The 20,401-nt window shown below is 35.9% G+C and overlaps 1 protein-coding gene across 3 annotated transcripts in view; it reads left to right on the top strand.

Moving 5' to 3' along the window:
• The window catches only part of LOC144957808 (uncharacterized), a 58,466-nt gene extending 51,549 nt beyond the window's left edge, over nt 1–6,917 (top strand). For all 3 annotated transcript variants that reach the window (XM_078889251.1, XM_078889250.1, XM_078889252.1), the window contains 2 exons: nt 2,465–2,634; nt 4,977–6,917. In XM_078889251.1, coding sequence (XP_078745377.1) covers nt 2,465–2,634; nt 4,977–5,357 — 551 coding nt within the window. In that variant the 3' untranslated portion in view covers nt 5,358–6,917. The remainder of the gene's footprint in view (nt 1–2,464; nt 2,635–4,976) is intronic.
• Nucleotides 6,918–20,401: the final 13,484 nt, after the last annotated feature.

Below are 20,401 nucleotides of genomic sequence, written 5' to 3'. Positions count from 1 at the left end.
TAGGTGTTCGAACTCGGCACCTTTTGGGTACGAAGCAAAGACCGTACCGCTGAGCCACGCTGCCCCCTGTTGTGTGGACAGCACAAAGTTTGTAACAAAGACTCGAGTGACGTCAACTTCATTCTATCTATAGACACATAGATAACCACGCCTCTCGGACATTCGTCATAATGTAAACAATGGCAGTGATTGGTAATCGTAGCGAACTACACGTTTTGCTATCGATCGTATAATTTATGTCTAAGTAAAATACCAACTGGTCTACCGCTTCATCATTAAACGCAACATAGAAAACTATGCGTAAACATAAACGTCTATAATCTGATCGAGAAAATCATTTGATAACTAGTCACTCATTTGTCGGTATAAAAACAATAACAATGATCAGAGAAAGGACGATTTCATTCACGTTATTGTTTATAAACAACTAAATATATTTGTCCGAGCACGTGAGAAGATGTGTCACAAATTCAATGTTTTGATTGGTCAAAGCTCTACCGGTTAATTGGATTCAAAAGTCTGATGTCACGTGGCCCAGCAACGACGAGCAGCGAGGTTCTAAACAAAGAAAATTGGTACTTTTTATTCTTCATTCTGGCTAGAACTTTTCGTGTCATGTGATCAGAATGTATAAAAGTCAAAACATGATCATATTTATGTTTTACTCCTCTGGATACACTTTTTTTTGCTCGTCGGAGAAGTATTTCATAAGGGCGTCCGCCTTCATTGTTCCGATACTTTAGAGCCAGTTACTAAGTTACTATGCGTCATTAAGAGGGAAGTGACGTCATGACTGTTGAAGCCAATTGGGGAGAGATAAAAGTGAGATTAAAAAAAAAAAATGAGCCTGTAATCTCTGCGTTACCCTCTATCTGCTTTCTAGCTCCACATCGTGTTTTGATCTACTGATTATAAGTAGTCCTTCAAAGCCGTAAGGCCCATAGAACATGAGTCTATCCCGGTTTCTATTGAGTGAAACAATTTACAGTATTTCTACCCTTTGGATAGGACGCTCGTCTACCGCAAAGTACTTTCTACTAGATCTAACAGACCCAGCTACCTATTTACGGATGGGTTGTTGACAAGGGGGGGGGGGGTCGGAAAAAATCTAGACTGCACCTGGGATCGATCTCAGTCCCTTTGCGTGTGAAGCGAGTGCTCTACCAACTGAGTTATCGGGACTCCCATCATCGCGCCTTACAGGCGACATATTATTTTCTCGTCCTAGATGTTGGTAAATTGTAATAATTGAAATACTCTCAAACCAACGCTAAATATTGACCATTACAATATTGTTAAAATAAGCCCTTTTTTATACTGGGCATCAACCGAGCCAGCATGGTATCTCTTCCGACTCTTCATTTTCATGGAGTTGGAGGTGTGGGTCCAGGAGAAGGAAGAACCTTGTCTGGACGCCGGTCTGGATCATTCTTGGTCTGGATACTCATCTTCAGGGTTAGAGGAAGAATTGCGAAGCTGGGTTGATGAAATGAGTTTGGAGATGTGGCCTACTACTACTACTACTACTACTACTACTACTACTACTACTACTACTACTACTACTACTACTACTACTACTACTACTACTATACTACTACTTACTACTACTACTACTACTACTACTACTACTACTACTACTACTACTACTATACTTATTACTACTTACTACTACTACTATACTATACTATTTACTACTACTACTACTACTACTACTACTACTACTACTACTACTATTATTATTATATATTACTACTACTACTACTACTACTACCTACTACTACTACTACTACTACTACTACTACTACTACTACTACTACTACTACTGCTGCTACTACTACTACTACTACTACTACTACTACTACTGCTGCTACTACTATTATTATTATTACTACTACTACTACTACTACTACTACTACTACTACTACTACTACTACTACTACTACTACTACTACTACTCCTACTACTACTACTACTACTACTACTACTACTACTACCACGACTACTACTACTACTACTACTACTACTACTACTACTACTACTACTACTACTACTACTACTACTACTACGACTACTACTAAATTAAGCCCTAAATTACCTTACTTTATCAGACCTTCAAATTAGCCCATGTAGCTTGGATTCCTTTGTTAAATCGTTTTAAGTACCTAGTCCACTAAGACCACAAAGGCATACACGACGAAAGAATAGAGTTGTAGTTTTTGTCTGATTATTTTCGTTACTTTCACATTCCCGCCACTTTCACATTCTCGCCACTTTCACATTCCCTCCACTTCCATATTTTCGCCACTTTCAAATTCCCACAACTTTCATATTCCCTCCACTTTCACATTCCCTCCACTTTCACATTCCCTCCACTTTCACATTCCCTCCACTTTCACATTCCCTCCACTGTCACATTCACTCCACTTTTACATTCCCTCCACTTTTACATTCCCTCCATTTTCAGATTCCCCCGATCCTTACAAGCTGGACTTGTCAGTCAAACCAAGGAAAGAGAGGACGGCATTCACCAAAAATCAAATACAAGAGCTTGAAAAGGAATTCACGCTTCACAATTACCTCACTAGACTCAGGAGATATGAACTGGCCGTTACGTTAGACCTGACAGAAAGACAGGTGAGTTTTAAAAAAAGGAATATTGCGACCCATCGATCAGATTAAAGTGTTATGTCAAATGACGCCAATACCAACACACCTATATATTTATTTTTAAAAAGTACGCCCTTCAGCGATGGCATATAATGGCGGTGAATTCAACACATTTGGGGCGGTATGAGAAAATGTCCTTTTCGAAAATGTTTTCGAGCCTTTTTTTAGATACACGAAAAAGAAGTTGATTTTTAGATCTTAGGAATCCAGGAGGATCATAACGGCACAAACGATTTTAATAGGGAACGAGATTATCGGAAGAGTAGCGTCCCTTGATTGGACGTCACCCATTGTCTGTGACGTCACCGGCGGAAAAGTTATTAGAGAGAGAACGTCATGTTGGTTGTGTGCATGCGTCTCTCGTCCTCTCGCGAGAGACGCATGCGCACAACCAACATGACGTTCTCTCTCTAATAACTTTTCCGCCGGTGACGCCACAGACAATGGGAGACGTCCAATCAAGGGACGCTACTCTTCCGCTAATCTCATTCCCTATAGATAGGATGGAGAAAAGTTAGTACATTGCCGTTTTTTAAATGCCGTGATACATTGTATTTATTGTCTACAAGACACGGTTCTACTTGCTCTGGTTCAAGTGTATTTATTAACAGGTCTGGCAATCCATGTTACTATGTTGTGATAGAAATGGTCACCCACCTTCTCAAGACAGTATTATGTCTGCTTGAATAGGACCCCGAAAAGTGAACATAGAAGAAACAAATTAAGAAATACTAATTGTGGGTGATAATGGAATAAAAAAATAGTGTTTATTCCCTCCCATTGGAAAACCCTATCAATTCTTAGTACATACGTAATCGTCGAATAATGCTTTGAACGCCTAGCGGTGGAATAAACGTTTTCTTTCATTTCTTTGTATTTATTAAACTCGTATTTTTTATCGTACAAGAACACAATATCGCAAGCTCGTTGTGTTATGAGCACGATAGAAATAACTCGTTTAATAAATACACAGAAATGAAAAAAATCGTATATTTATTCTCCTACATAACATAAAGAAATTAACCGTAACTGCGGCTATGTGGTCTAGTAGTAGGACACTCGCTTTCGGATCGGAAGGTCCTGGGTTCGAGCCTCGCTCGGCGCATAGTTGAGTCCTTGGAAAAGGCTCTTTATTCACATTCTCTCACTGTACTCAGGTGTAAAATGAGTACCTGGCCGTTAACAGTGTTGTCTCTGTCCTAAAAAATGTAATATCGCCTAACTGGCGTCATGTCTCGTCCTACATCTTAAATGTTGCTGTTGGCAAGAGACCCCTTGTAAAGCGCTTTGAGCATGTTTATTGCGCTATATAAAAAAGTTCAATTTTTTCACGTTGATATCCATAATAATGAATTTCCAACATCTTTTACATTCTAACATTTGAGACGATGAGTCACTTATTCTCAAACCAATGAAAAATAAGGGAGGGGGGGGGGGGGGGGGCGAAGTGGCCGAGTGGTTAAGGCATTGCACTGTGATCCGGAAGGTCCCGGGTCCGCTCAAGGCACTTTCTTTTTTTTTCCTTTTCAAGATTATGACACCCCCCCCCCCCATTTATTTACTCGCTCGGAGACAACATGGGTGATTCCTCTTGACAGCTGACATCTTGTTTGATCAATTTAATTTCTTCGTGAATGCCTAGCACGATATCTTATGATGCCGTGGCGGAAGGGCCTAATTTGTTAAATGCAAATATTGTCCACGACAGTAATTATAAAACACGGGCATATTTGAGTTTGATATCTGGTCTGCTAATAATATATGCACTAACTGACGTGTACATATATGCAGGTCTGACATCCGCACCCACTTATGGGTCTATTTTAACATTGTTGTAATGGACAACATTTTGCGTCATTTGTTGTGGGTTATCAGACCTGCAAATAAGTGCACGTCGCACTTAGCCATGGTGTAGATATACTATCGAAAAAACCAAAACATTTTCATTACTATGTACTATTATGAGAAAAATAGTGAGCTTTTTGTATAGCGCAATATCCACTTAATGTGCTCAAAGAGCTTTACAAGGGGTCCCTGGCGTATAGCAACATGTAACATTTAGGACGGGACATGACGCAAGTTTGGCGATATTACAATTTTTTTTCGGACAGAAATAACCTTGTTAACAGCCATGTACTCATTTTACACCTGAGTACGGTGAGAGAATGTGACTAAAGAGCCTTCTCCAAGGACTCAACTATGTGCAGAGCGAGGCTCGAACCCAAGGACCTTCAGATCTGAAAGCGAGTGTCATAACACAAGACCACATAGCCCCAAGAATTGACAAAATTTATTTATTTTCGTTCCAGGTCAAAGTTTGGTTTCAAAACCGTCGAATGAAATGGAAGCGGGTAAAAGGGACGAAACTCGTGAAAGACAAAGTCGACGGCCAGTTAAAACCAATCATGGCGCCCAACATCACCTCCACACAGCAGACATCTCACAATGGCGTCTGTTTAACTTCCGGTATGGGCGGAGCCGTGACGTCAGCAACGGACCCTATGGACGACGTCACGAGAGACGACGACGACGAAGACGACGATGATTTGAGTGATGATAACAATAATAATAATAGTAATAACAACAACAGTAACGCTAACAATAACAACAGCCACCATCATGGTCATCACAGCATTGTGGGTAGTGGAGGCATGAATGAAATGACGAATTTGGGTCATCACATGAATTGATGACGTCATTGGGAGGATATTCTTAGAGCTGCTTTATAAAGTTGGAATTAAAAAGAAATAAACAGACAGGATAATGATAACAGATACAAATGACTAAATTATCGTCACAAAATAGAAAAATATGTTCAATTCTTCAACTTCCTATCACAACTTTCACTAAATCATGTGCTCTTTGTACATTAGAAAAGATATTACCACTCTTAAGAGTAGTCGGACCTCAATTATAACCATGACGTTAGCCATATTGTTTGTGCTCTTCTTCTTTGTTTTTTTTTTCAATTATTTATAGCCCTCTTGTATAACCATTGAGCGGTGACGTGCACTTATTAGCAGGTCTGATAACCCAAATTCCTTATGGGCTCATTGTTCTAATGGAAATCTCAAAAAATGACGCAATATACTGTCCATTACAACAATTTTAAACTTGGCCCATAAGTGGGTTCGGATGTCAGACCTGCATATATGTACACGTTGTTGCACGGCAAGCCAAAACCTTTTCTAAATCAAAATTTCACAGCTGTGGCCCATATCCATAACTCCGTATTATATCGGAGTGCCTTCAATGATAAAAAGGATGGTCTATTGGCCTTTTGCTGATAGCTGATGTTGATAACGTGAGCTGGCCATGAATGAGAGGTTTCAAAGTTTCAAATTGATTCAACTTTGCCTTAGAACTATGCCATTGTGAATGGTGATGTCAAAAGTATTTGTAAAACTCAACACAGAAAGTCATCAATATCAAATTATAATAAAATCTGATCTGAAACGATGAGATCCAAAAGGCCTTCATTCAGACCCACGGATGTCATTGATCCTGTGACCTGGTCATGACTTGGATGAGAGATACTGTGACTTGATTCAACTTTGCCTTAGAACTATGTCATCATGAATGGTGATGTCAAAAGTATTTGTAAAACAACACAGAAAGGCATCAATATAAAGTTATATCAAGTCTGAATCGATGAGAAGCAAAAGGCCTAGAGACCGTGACCTGGTCATCACATGAATGAGAGATAATGGGCCTTAATTCAACTTTGCCTTAGAACTATGTCATCATGAAAGGTGATGTCAAATGTATTTATAAAACTCAACACAGAATGACATCAATATCAAGTTTCCCCACCAACAATAAATGACTGGAATATCCTGCCATCGGACAAAACGAACGTTGAATGCTTGGAAACTATCGAAACAGTTTTGAATGCATTTGCTCGTCAAAGTAATCTGTGACTGTTTCGATTGGACTGTAACTGAACATTTGCAGTGATGGGCACGTGGGGCTTTTTGCAAATACAAGCCATTGAAGAAGTTATAATAATCTGATCTGAACCGATGAGATGCAAATGGACTTTGTACCTATGAAAGCATAGTCGAAAAGGTGTTAGGGAGGTAATCTGAAGACCTGATGACGTGACCTGGAAATGACATGGATAAGAGGTCTGCCTTAATTCAAACTTTGCATTTATATTATGCAAGGTGAAAATCTAACATTGTGCCAAAAGTTCTTTTTTGTTGTTGTTGTTGTTGTTGTTGTTGTTGTTGTATTTCTCAACTCAAAAAGACATCCACATCAAGTTATGATGAATCTGAAACTGAATCTGACTTATTTGCAGGTCTGATAACCCAATTCATTGTTGTAATGGAAATCTCTAAATGACGCAAAATAGTTTCCATTACAACAATGTATAACTCGGCCCATAAGTGGTTTCGGATGTCAGACCTTCAATATATATATATATATATATATATATATATATATATATATATGTACACGTCGGTCCATGTATTCAAATTTGTAGTAACAATAGCAAGACGTATCGAAACGATGAATGGATAGGGGTAAGGGGGTCGCCTTTTTCTTCTTCTTCTTCTTCTTCTTCTTCTTCTTCTTCTTCTTCTTCTTCTTCTTCTTCTTCTTCTTCTTCTTCTTCTCCTCCTTCTTCTTCTTCTTCTGTCACACAGAAGGAAACAATTTTCTCACAGCTTTTCAAAATAACATTATCAAAAGTGTTTGAAAACCTGTTTATACTTTTTTTTAAATGAAAATTTATTAGACTATCATTTATCATAAAGGTGTAAATATTGCAACGAGACTTTTTTATTTGGTTTGTATATACATATTATGTATCATTATAGAAGAATATATTGAGAAAGTAGTAAAATGAAAGATAAATGAGGTGAGGCAGAATTCAAGAGAGAAAAGAGTGACTAAGTGAGTGAGTGAGAAGATATATATATATATATATATATATATATATATATATAATATATATATATATATATATATATATATATATATATATATATATATATATATATATATATAGAGAGAGAGAGAGAGAGAGAGAGAGAGAGAGAGAGAGAGACTGAGAGAGATGATGATGATGATGATGATGATGATGATGATGATGATGATGATGATGATGATGATGATGATGAGATTGGTGTTGGTGTTGATGGTAGTTGTGGTGGTGGTGGTTGTTGTGGTGGTGGTGAAGGTAGTGAAAGTGGTGGTGATGAAAATAATGATATGCCTTATTTGGTTTTTACATTTTTGGTTGTCAAAAATGCTTTAGTTTCATTACTGTTTCTCTTATGCCATACAACAACATTTTAAAAAAATATTTTGTATAATTTCTAAAACTATAAAAGTAGAAATAAACAAGAAAAATCCAGTGTAATGTTCTATTATGGAATGCAAACATTAAATATACAAAATTTCTCCTCTCCATGTAGCGTTGTTTCCTTCTTCTAGAGTGGGACCATTTGGTTTCATCACGGGAAATCCTGGAGTTTATTGTCTGGACAAACAGTGAGGTAGATTCCTGTTTTTGATGCTCTGGGCTGGGTTCCTGACCTCCCATAGTGGGCAGGGAGGTCATTTACTGTGTCTTCTATACCCTTATATCTGTTTTCCAAATTGCTTTTTGCCATTGTCTTGGAATGAGATTACTTGGTTTTGTCCTCACCCTTGTCGGAGTCCTAGACTGAGAGGGAAACAGTCAAATGTATACTAACAGTTTTGGGAGTGATATTTTTTTCCCTTGAAAATCATCTCTATTATGTATTGTTATATTTGTTGTTTAATTGTATAAGATACGCATTTGAGTGTGTTACTCTTAGCGGGATCATGTGCTTGGGTCTGAATTAGACATATAGTTGATCTCAAAGAAGTACACTGATCGTGTGCTCTTGGAATCTACATCTATTCGCCATTTCTGCCATTCCCTTTTGTCTTATTTTTCTTGTGTGCTTTTAATTTCATTTCATGTGCTTTTAATTGTAAATCTAGATACTCTTTTTTTACTGTTCCATTTTCTTCCGTTTTACTTGCGCTGAAATTACATAAAAGTGACGCAAGCGCCGAAAAACCCTACAAAATATAACAGAGATGATGCGTAACTATCATAATCAAGTTGGTATTGGATTGCCAGAGAGGTCACTTGTTGGGTGTGGGTACCTGACCTCCCATGGGGGGCAGGAAGACACTTACTGTGTCTTTTATCCCTTATATCTGTTTTCCAGCATGCTTTCTGTCTTTGTCTTGGGATGAGATTAGTTGATTTTGTCCTGGCCCTGGCCAGATACACTAACTGGGAGGGGAACAGTCAAATGTATAGTTAGTTTTGGGAGATGATGTTTTCACTTGCTTGTCTTCTATCTCCTTACATCTGTTTTGCGAGTTGATTTCTATCTCTGTCTTAGAGTGAGATTACTCTGTTTGTCCTGGCCCTGGCTGGAGTTCTTAGCCGAGAGGGAAATAGTTAAATGTATAGTATTAGCTTTGGGATGATATATTTTCCTGTAAATCCTGTCTCTGTTATCTATTGTGACATTTGTTTTTTTGTTTTTAATATTATATCATTGAAGTTTTTGAGTATGTTCCTCTTAGTCGGATCTTGTGCTTGTGTCTGGATGAAACTTTCTCAACTTAAGGATACTGTTGTTATGATTTTGGATTTGTCTTAATATTCCAATTTCTTCTTTTTTTACAGCCGCTTAAATGACCTAAATATGTTGCAAACGCCATAAAACTTAATAGCAGAACAATGAGTGGGGTGGAATAATATACGATTCTTACACTCTTGCCATTTGGAATTCCGGACGGGTTCACAACCGCGGCACACAAGAGTGTAAGAAATCTTTTATTCTACCCCTCAATCGATTTCTGTTGCGTTTTCTTTCAATAAAAGACATTATTGAAAACATTCAAATGATCATTCTTTTTAAAGAATTTGATTTTTAGTGAAATTTACGCTCGATAATCTGACGCCACAAATTATTATTGTAAACATGATATCATTACGCCTTACTATTAAATTTAGGGAGATGGATGGAATAATTCCGGTTTCGACTAAGATTGTAAACTTGTGATCCTGACACCTTTCTATGTCTCTGTATGCGTTCTTGAATAAGGAGAAGCATACAGAGATTGTGTGCCTATAGAAATCTGTGACAAGGGCTAATGTGTTTCTGGTTACCTTAGACTGCACATTCAATAGCAATCACCCCATGATTTCAGATGTTTTTGTTTTGTTTAAGAACCACCTCACGGTCAAGAATCGTACAAGTGCAATTTGACAAACACTGTGCAATACAGCCGTACCCCGGAAAAACCAATATTTGAATATTTGGCCGGAAAACTCAAATATCGACCGATTTAAATGACCATCATTTTGGCAAAACCTCTCAATGGTCAAGAATCGTAAAATATTTGTCGTTATCACATCAGAGCGCATAATATTGCCATACATTGTGCAATAAAGTAAAGCGATTTGAGCACGTTTAGTGGATATTGCGCTATATAAACGCTCAAGTTAAAATGGGTTGTGTCTATAGTTTTGGGCAGATATTTTGTCGCCTTTCTTGGTTCCTGGCCGACGTTGTAGTATATTATGGGATATTCTATCCATAGAACAGGACAGGCCTGGCCTACTTCCCTCGTCATCATCACATTCATATTATAATATAATGATACAAGAACCATGAAGGCTGATTATAAAAACACAGAGAGTACATCATCGTTATTGCACACCAATACATATACTTAATTTTTATCAGTAGAGTCATTTTCAAACTTTCAATTTTTTTGTCATTCTAAATATTATTTATAAGTAAACTTCTGTCTCTGTTTAAACTTGATGAAATAACACACGTAAACCAAGAACTAAACATACAAGTTTTTATATTCTTAGGAAAATATAATATGATCTAACATTTTCAAAGTTATGGGGACTGGCCACTTCTCCTGGCTCACCCCTATATGTATCTATATATATATATATCATATGTTTGTGTATGTGTGTGTGCTTATATGTATGTACAAAGAGAAAGAATAACATTTTATATAAAAACAGTATAGCGATGAATGAATGGAATCAAAACAACCAAGAATAGATAACAGAAAAGGACTATCTATATAATTCACAGATAAAGATAAGAAAGAAAAATCAAAAGATAAAGTAAAATATAAGCTATGAAGAACTAGATATTCCTCGTGTGGAGATCCAGCCAGCAACTTGAGTAGTCAGCGAGCCGTGAGCGGCCATGTCTGTAAAACTCATTAAACGTTCTATACGACTCTCCCTGAACAGTTGATGTTTGTTGACAAAACGGCCTTTTCACATATTTGCCAGAAAATTATTTATATTCATAGAATGAAGTTGACGTCATCGGGTCTTTGTTATTGTTTTTTTTTTTTTGGTCATCCACAGTTATGAGTAATTCTCACATAACTGTATTAATCAGACTTTTAAAGTTCATGGTTACACATAGTTTTGTGTGTTGGTCATACTTCCGGATGGCAATGTTGTGAGCTTCTTAGCCAAGCGCATACTATCTATAAGTTAAAATTTACTTTTATCAATCCATATGGGATAAAATCCTTGGTCGGACCACGCGACAAAAAGTGAATATAATTTTTTAAATGATTAGAAATACGAAATCTTTGTTGTTTTTTTTTTTCTTTTATTATTATTTTCTAGAATCTATATTATTGCTAGAATTCTAGTCAAACGTGAACATTACAAAAACATCATGGCCGCATATTCGTTTTATAGATCTTCAGCCATCCCAGCATTATAGAGAATGGACCACATTATTCATTGCCAAGGGAGAGCTGAAATATTCCATACCTTAGCCGCAGTGTAGCGCCAATACTGCCGTACTCTGAAAAAAAAAAAGACATTAAAAAAAAATTTGGCCAGGAAACACGTCCTTCAAATATCGATCGATTTAAATGACCCTCATCTTTGCAAAAACACTCAAACCTCGGATTTCGCGAAGTCCCAGGTTTGACGTTATGCCAAGATGAGGGTAATTTAAATCGATCGATATTTGAAGGACGAGTTTTCTGGCCAAATTTTTAAATATGGGTTTTTTCCAGAGTACGGCAGAATAGTCTGTTGAGCGAGGTGATCATGACTTGCTCGAGGTCTGAAATATGGTGCATGCTGTTGTCCCGCGATTCTTTTTAATCTTAGATTTAAAGGTTTGTTAACAAATTGAGGAAGAGTGACGTTTTATCTGAGCCTAACAGCTGTCATGGACGATTTTGAATTGACTCAATGCATGACATTTGTCATGAATTGACTGTCATTTCCGTCGCTGTCAGTAAGAGAAGTAACTGTCATGAGATTCTAGCCTCTGTAGAAAACAGACTAGCTTCACGGTTACTTATCTCTTACAGAAAGCAATAGAAACAACTGTCAAATTCTGACAAAAGTTTTTATTTTTTATTGTATTAATTTTTTTTTTTTTGGAGTGATGTCGGCCCTGTCACCTCTAGGGTTAAAAATGAGTAATTTTAACCCTCTCCTTACCAGCCATTTTCAGGATTTTACCCAAAACTTCACACCCAACTATCACAAAAATAGATTTTTTATCACTCAAACAAAAGAGCAATATATTTCTTGCCATTCATAATTTCTGTAGTAAAACATGTTCTCCAACACAATGCTCATTTTCTTTAAATTGTATGATGTACAAGAGAAATTTGAATAAGAACAATGTTGGTTTTATCGTAACGAATATGACGAATTTTCCTATGGTTGGTATGGAGAGGATTAATCGATAGATTATGCCTGCTGGAAGTCATCAAAATGTAAAATAGGCGTTTTATCAGAGGACGGCAAAAATATATACGATTTTCACAGGGGATTTTCTAGACCAAAACAAATCCTCCCTCGTGACTCAAAGATGGAACGGAATTCTATGAAAAATATTGAGTACCTTTATATATATATATATATTATATAAACATTTTGAGACAGGCAGAAATAATACAGATAAAAAAATGTCCACGAATTATTTCCGTGACTCAAGTTTGTAGATTATCGGAGATTATGAAATGAATTGGAAATAAAAAAAAAATAAAGAAAAATGAAGATTAAAAAATAAAAACAAAACAAAACAAAACCACACAAATAACTGAAGTAAAAAAAAATCACAAAATTCAAAAATAAATAAACAAGTAAACAAATAAAGATAACATGAAAATGAATTAGATTACAAAGACAAAGAACAAAAAAAAAACACCCGGACAAAAACAAAAGAATGACAAAACAAATAAAAACAAACTCTAACAAAACAAAACCAAAAAAAGTGAAAAATAAAAACCAGAAAAAGAGACCAAAAAAAAAAAGAAGCCCCCCCCCCCCTCCAGAAAACCATCATTATTTGTATCTATTTTTACATTATGCTTAAATAATTATATATGATAAATAGTTAGATTTAAAACAAAAAAGAAACAGACATGTAGAGTTTTAAATCCGACGTGTACTTATTTGCAGGTCTGATAACGCAAATTGGTACAAGCTCATTGTTGTAATGGAAATACTCTCAAACCGACCCAATATATTGTCGATTATGTTAAATCAAGCCCACAATTGCGTTCCGTTGCCAGACCTACGGATATATGCACCTAGATGGGGGCTCGTGATGCCATATTTATCACACACACACACACACACTCACTATAATATATAATATATATATATATATATATATATATGTATATATATATATATATATTGTATATATATATATATATATATATATATATATATATATATAGATAGTATGCGCTTGGCTAAGAAGCTCATAACATTGCCATCCGGAAGTATAACGGACCAACACACAAAACTGGATGTATCCATGAACGTTTATAGTCAGGTTAATACAATTCAGTGAGCATTACTCATATACGCGGATGGCAAAAAAAAAAAAACAATAACAAAGACCTGAGTGACGTCATCTTTGAACTATCTATAAACGACCCCCTTGTAAAATACACATTAATATCTGCCCACCAGATGAAGCGTATAAAATCAACACACGAAATTATGTGTAACGTTTATTGTCTGATTTAGACAAGTATGCGCTGATCTGGCTAAACCCGTCGGATATCGGAAACATTTGAATCAAATTAAATATCATTACATCTTTGAATAGAGTCACTATCTCTAGACAATTTGCAGTTTGAATCTTGTAAAAAAATAGGGCCGACGTTATTCACATTTGAAGGGAGGGGTGGGGGAAGGGAGGGATCAAAAATCAATAAACGCATTAAATCGTTTTGAAGACATGACATACGAGTTGGAATTTTTCTTTGAAAGAGGTCAGAGAAAAAAAAATAGAGTCTATCAATAAGCTTCAAATTGTAAAATCCTTTTGTGAGAATGTAGTTGGATTAATAATAAAAACGATGAAGTGAACAAACGAAAATCATTCAGATAACAATATTTTACCTTTATTTGCTTTTATCTCAAAACTAGCTCGTGTGACATCCGATGGGTTTTGCCAAATCAACTCACATATATATTTTGTGCAAACAAATAACCCGGCTGGCGGTATAAAAACAACAACAAAGAGCTGAACGACGTCAGTTTTATTCGTTCTATATATTATAGAGTGCCATTTTTTATTATTGAGTACAACGCCACACGTTTACACTGAAAAAAAAAGTAAAGTAAGAAGTGAAACAAATTTTTAAAAATTGCCCCTTTCCAAAGCAAAGAACCAAAAACAGGGTAAAGCCGATGACGTTCAGAGCGCCATTTTCAATTCTGGGTACTACGTCACGCGTTTACATATAAAATAGAGTAAACTAAGGGATGACAAAGCATACCAAAACAAAAAACCGAAAAAAAAAATTCTCATAGGTTAACAAAGCAGAGAGCGCCATTTTCCCTTTCTACTGTTTACTACGTCAGGAATTTACACCTAAGACTCCCGTAAGAAGACGTAAACTAAAGAATGACAAAAAAAAAAAAAAAAAAGGAAGTATACTAAAGATTATCCCATACCAAAGCGAAGAAAAGAAAAATACAGATTCGTATAGAGTGTTTCGTACAGAGAACCATTTCCACTTCTGTGTACTACGTCACACGTTTACATACAAGACAGATCAAAGTAAGATATGAAAAATAAGTATCCCATACCAAAGCAAAGATTCGAAAAAGGAAAAAAAAAACATATCCGCGTAGGGTATGTCGTACAGAGCGCCATTTCCAGTTCTCTGTGCTACGTCACATATTTATACATAAGGCAGAGTAAAGTAAGATATGAATAAAAAATGTGACCCTTACCACAGCAAAGAATTAAAAAAAAAAACAATTGGCTTAGGGTCTGTCGTAACGAGCGCCATTTCTACTTCTGTGCACTGCGTCACGTCACATGTTTATAGATAAGAAAGAGTAAAGTAAGAAATGACAAAAGAAAGATTATCCAATATAAAAGCAAAGATTATAAAGCACAAATTCGTGTACCTAGGACATGTCGCTCAGAGCGCCATTTCCACTTCTGTGTACAACGTCATAAGTCATACGTGTACACAGAAGATAATATTATAATAGTAAAGTAAGAAATAGAGAAAGAAACAAAAAAATACCCCATCCCAAAGGAAAGAATCGAAAACAAAAATTCGCATATGGTATACAATCTGTAAAACTCATCAAGTTCTTCATACCATCATTCTCCAGGGAATTTCTCTCCCGATGAGTTAAGGCTGCCCTCTCTAGCGTTGAATGTTGTCGTCGTTCATTCCGTCTTCTTTGGATGGAATATTATAATGATAATAAAAACTTTAATTCAACTGACAAAGACATTAGAGATTATTTAGATTTTTAAGTTTTTTAAAAATATTTTTTTTTGGGGGGGGGGGGGGGGGGGGGGGGGGTTTCCCCTTTGTTAACAAAACACGATGGTTGAATTAATTATTTTTCTTTTAAATTGAGCTTTTATATAGAGCAATATCCACTAAACTTGCTCAAAGCGCTTTACAGGCGGTCCCTGGCCAACAGCAACACTTAACATGTAGGATGGGACATGTCGCCTTTTAAGCGATATTACAATTTTTTTCGGACAGAGACAACGCTGTTTACGGCCAGGTACTCATTTTACATCTGAGTACGTTGAGAGAATGTGAGTAAAGAGTCGTTTCCAAGGACTCAATAATGCGCCGAGCGAGGCTCGAACCCAGGTCCTTCCTATCCGAAAGCGAGTGTCATCCCACAAGACCACATAGCCGCACAATGATGAATGAGAGATGAGATAGTGATGACGAATCACACTAATTAACAACTCCATCCCTCCATCCCTCCTTCGCCTTTCGTATCTCATTCATCGTGTTTTGTTGACAAAGGGAAAACCTGAAACGTCCAATTAATTCATCTTTCTTCGTGAAACAATTTGAAGTTTTCATTCCATTATATTATTGTTATTTATTTCTTGGAGCTTCAAACAGCAATATTTGGATTATGTAGATGGAAAACAAGTGCAGATATTATGTAAAAATATAGAAAGAATAAAAATGACTGAAATGATATATCAAAACAATATTTTCAAAAACCAAAAGCGACGTTTTGGACAGTAACCTTCTTCAAAAACAAGACAAAATACGACAAAAAATGTGATTCGAAAAATATTGACATTTAAATAAAAAAAGAAATGTTATTATTCCAGCAAGTAAGGCAATGGCGTTATTCTTGACACCAAGTGGACAGATCAAACACAAAGACAGACCCACAACAAGCATATAAAAAGTGCTTTTAAATAGCGCAATATCCATTATATGTGCTCGAACCCAGGACCTTCCGATCCGAAAGCGAGTGTCATACCACAAGACCACATAGCTTCACGACAAATAAATAAAGACCAAAAGCGCTTCGATATCACACAAGAGCTGAGATGCAAAAAGAAATCATATAATTTTAATTTATATTTTCTTTTTCCTTTTTTTTTTGGGGGGGGGGGGGGATTTTTTTTTTTAAAGATTTGTAAATCTGCCGCAGTCTGAATAAAAAGTTTTCAAAATTTTGCCCGGACGTCACGTCATTGACATTTTGATCTAGATATTAATATTTGAAGGACACGTTTTCGGGTCGAAATTTAATATTCAACTGTGTGCTTTTAAGATAACGGCAGAAATATCATCGTTGTGGACAAAATAACAAGTAGCAAACTCAAGGATTAAATTGATGACCTTTTACATAGATACAAGCAGATCAATAGACAGATACAATCAGTCTGACAAAGTCGGTCGGATTATATGGAAAGGAGGAGGAGGAGAAGAAGAAGAAGAAGAAGAAGAAGAAGAAGAAGAAGAAGAAGAAGAAGAAGAAGAAGAAGAAGAAGAAGAAGAAGAAGAAGAAGAAGAAGAAGAAGAAGAAGAAGAAGAAGAAGAGAAGAAGAAGAAGAAAGAAGAAGAAGAAGAGAAGAAGAAGAAGAAGAAAGAAGAAGAAGAAGAAGAAGAAGAAGAAGAAGAAGAAAGAAGAAAGAAGAAGAAGAAAGAAGAAGAAGAAGAAGAAGAGAAGAAGAAGAAGAAGAAGAAAGAAGAAGAAGAAGAAGAAGAAAGAAGAAGAAGAAGAAGAAGAAGAAGAAGAGAAGAAGAAGAAGAAGAAGAAGAAGAAGAAGAAGAAGAAGAAGAAGAAGAAGAAGAAGAAGAAGAAGAAGAAGAAGAGAAGAAGAAGAAGAAGAAGAAGAAGAAGAAGAAGAAGAAGAGAAGAAGAAGAAGAAGAAGAAGAAGAAGAAGAAGAAGAAGAAGAAGAAGAAGAAGAAGAAGAAGAAGAAGAAGAAGAAGAAGAAGAAGAAGAAGAAGAAGAAGAAGAAGAAGAAGAAGAAGAAGAAGAAGAAAGAAGAAGAAGAGAAGAAGAGAAGAAGAAGAAGAAGAAGAAGAAGAAGAAGAAGAGAAGAAGAAGAAGAAGAAAGAAGAAAGAGAAGAAGAAGAAGAAGAACAAGAAGAAGAAGAAAAAGAAGAAGAGAAAAAGAGAAGAAGAAAGAAGAAGAAGAAGAAGAAGAAAGAAGAAGAAGAAGAAGAAGAAGAAGAAAGAAGAAGAAGAAGAAAGAGAAGAAGAAGAAGAGAGAGAGATGATGAAGAGAATGATGATGAAGATGATGATGATGATGATGATGATGAGATGATGATGATGATGATAGAATGATGATGATGAAAGAAGATGAAGAAGAAGTAGAAGAAGAGAAGAAGGAAGAAGAAGAAAGAAGAAGAAAAGAAGAAGAAGAAGAAGAAGAAGAAGAAGAAGAAGAAGAAGAAGAAGAAGAAGAAGAGAAGAAGAAGAAGAAGAAGAAGAAGAAGAAGAAGAAGAAGAAGAAGAAGAAGAAGAAGAGAAGAAGAAGAAGAAGAAGAAGAAGAAGGAAGAAGAAGAAGAAGAAAAAGAAGAAAGAAGAAGAGAAGAAGAAGAAGAAGAGAAGAAGAAGAAGAAGAAAAGAAGAAGAAGAAGAAGAAGAAGAAAGAAGAAGAAGAAGAAGAGAAGAAGAAGAAGAAGAAGAAGAAGAAGAGAGAAGAAAGAAGAAGGAGGAGAAGAAGAAGAAGAAGAAGAAGAAGAAGAAGAAGAAGAAGAAGAAGAAGAAGAAGAAGAAGAAGAAGAAGAAGAAGAAGAAGAAGAAGAAGAAGAAGAAGAAAACAAGCAAGAAAAAAAGAGAAAGAAAGAAAGGAAAAGATGGAATCTTTGATGAGGCAATGATTAGCCGGAGTCACCCAGCTTTCGACTCGACGATACCAAAACAAAGGAAGCTGACACGGGGCCAACATCTCACGTGAGGTCATCCTGATGTGACCTAGGTACCCGTGTCACTGCACTCAGATTGTTTATTTATTGACACCACGCCGATGTGAAAACCTTTATACACCAACACACGTGAAATCCATCAAGAACTTCGAGACTTCCAGTCTTACCAGTTTACTGGGGTATTTTGAAAAGACACGTATTTAAACATTTGGCATGAAAATTCGTCCTTCAAATATCGATTGATTGAAATGAACCTCCTCTTAGTTAAAACTATCCAACCTGGAACCCAGATACTACGTCACTGCACTCAAAAATTGTTTATTTATTGACACCGCGTCGATGTAAAAGCCTTTATACATCAAAACACATGAAACCTATTCAGGCCTTTTGCCACAATGTTTATTTTTATCCGGTTTGCCAGATTTATGTGTAAACTATACCAAACTCTAGAAAACTTTGCATGGTTTAAGTTCTGGCTTTGTTTTGGTTTAGTTATCTTTTTGTTATATTTTGTTTTGTTTTTGTTTTTGTTTACACAATTTAAAAAAATTTCCACCTGAAAACTAGCGGAGCAAGTAGACACAAAACTACCACTGCGAATGGAGGAAATCACTATTCGCAGTACAACTGTGAACCAGGGACGGCTGGTAATAATGGGCAGGGTGGGCAAATACCAGCCTGTTTTATTCAATTATATGCTGTATTACAGGTCTGAATAATCAAATTTAAATTAGTAATTTCAAAGTTATACTTAAACTTGATACTTCGTACTGAAATTCAATTTGGTGTATTTTTGATAGATTGCGAATCACCATGCACCCCTGAATGCATAAACCAGGATACGCTCCTGTTCTTTTTTTTATCACCCGCCCCCCCCCCCCCAACCACTCCACTCCACTCCGCCCACATCGTCATCTCATCGTCACGTCGCCTGACGATTTTTGCTGTCTGGCCTCTCTAGTACTAGGTCGGGCTAATTCAAATGAGCCCACCTTATTAACCAGTGAAAACTAAATAGAGATTTTGGCAAACGAACTTTTTCTTATTTATTGCCTTACTTGTGCTGGTACCATTGATGTAATGACTTTGGGAATGTTCCAGTATTGAATTAAATTTATTAATTTACTAATTTTATATCAATTTAGTATTAATTTGTGTTGTTTTTATATATTTGTTTATCCATTTAAACTTTTCTTTTTTTCTCGTTTTCTTTAGTGCTTCTCAAAACTCATTTATTTAAACTGTTTTCTTATTTGTTTTTTGTTGTTGTTGTTGTTTTGGGGTTTTTGTTTTTTGTTTTGTTTTTTAACAAATTAATTTGTTAGTTCTTTTTTTTTAATTCTTAAATTAATTACCGCTGTATTTTTATTGCCAGACAAAATAATTTTGCAAAACAATGTAATTTTCTATTGTATTCCGTCTAATAAAACAAAACACTTTTATTCAAAAGTCATGACTAAATAAATATATAAAATACAACCACCATTTTGGTTTTCTCAACAATTGAATTAGTATACGAGAAATACTCTTCTGAGAAAGGAGAGAGTTGAATTCTAACTAAGTTATAGAGGAAATACGGAAGGGTGGGCAGATTCCGTACTTGCCCGTCCTGAAGCTACTACATACATAAGACGTTGTTCACGATGAAGAGGCGGGAAGCTCGGGGTTGGTTGGGTAAAGAGTAAAGATAACACGGTCGTTATTGTTATAGTCTAACGAATGCATGAGGAGAAATTGGTAACATTATTTTGTCTTAATTGTATTGTATGAAGTATTGGCGAAAGCCTAAGATTAAATAAACTTTGTTTTTGTTTGTCTTATTTTGACTATGGAACTGATACTGATACTTGTCATATCAGACCTGCCTACTTGAAATAGGAAAATAAAAATCGTAGTTTTCAGGGCTAATAAAATCGTAGATATTTTAACTACCCTTTAAAAAAATGACCGGAATTTCGTCTGTTTTGATAGATATCAAATTTTTAAAAACGAGAAAAAATGATTGGAAACGTAATAATG

The sequence above is a fragment of the Berghia stephanieae genome, chromosome 12 (assembly GCF_034508935.2).
Source record: "Berghia stephanieae isolate SIO BIC M18660-M18661 chromosome 12, UCSD_Bste_1.3, whole genome shotgun sequence".
Lineage (NCBI taxonomy): Eukaryota > Metazoa > Mollusca > Gastropoda > Nudibranchia > Aeolidiidae > Berghia > Berghia stephanieae.
Note: the sequence above shows the minus strand (reverse complement) of the source record. Positions and strands in the feature narration are given on the sequence as shown.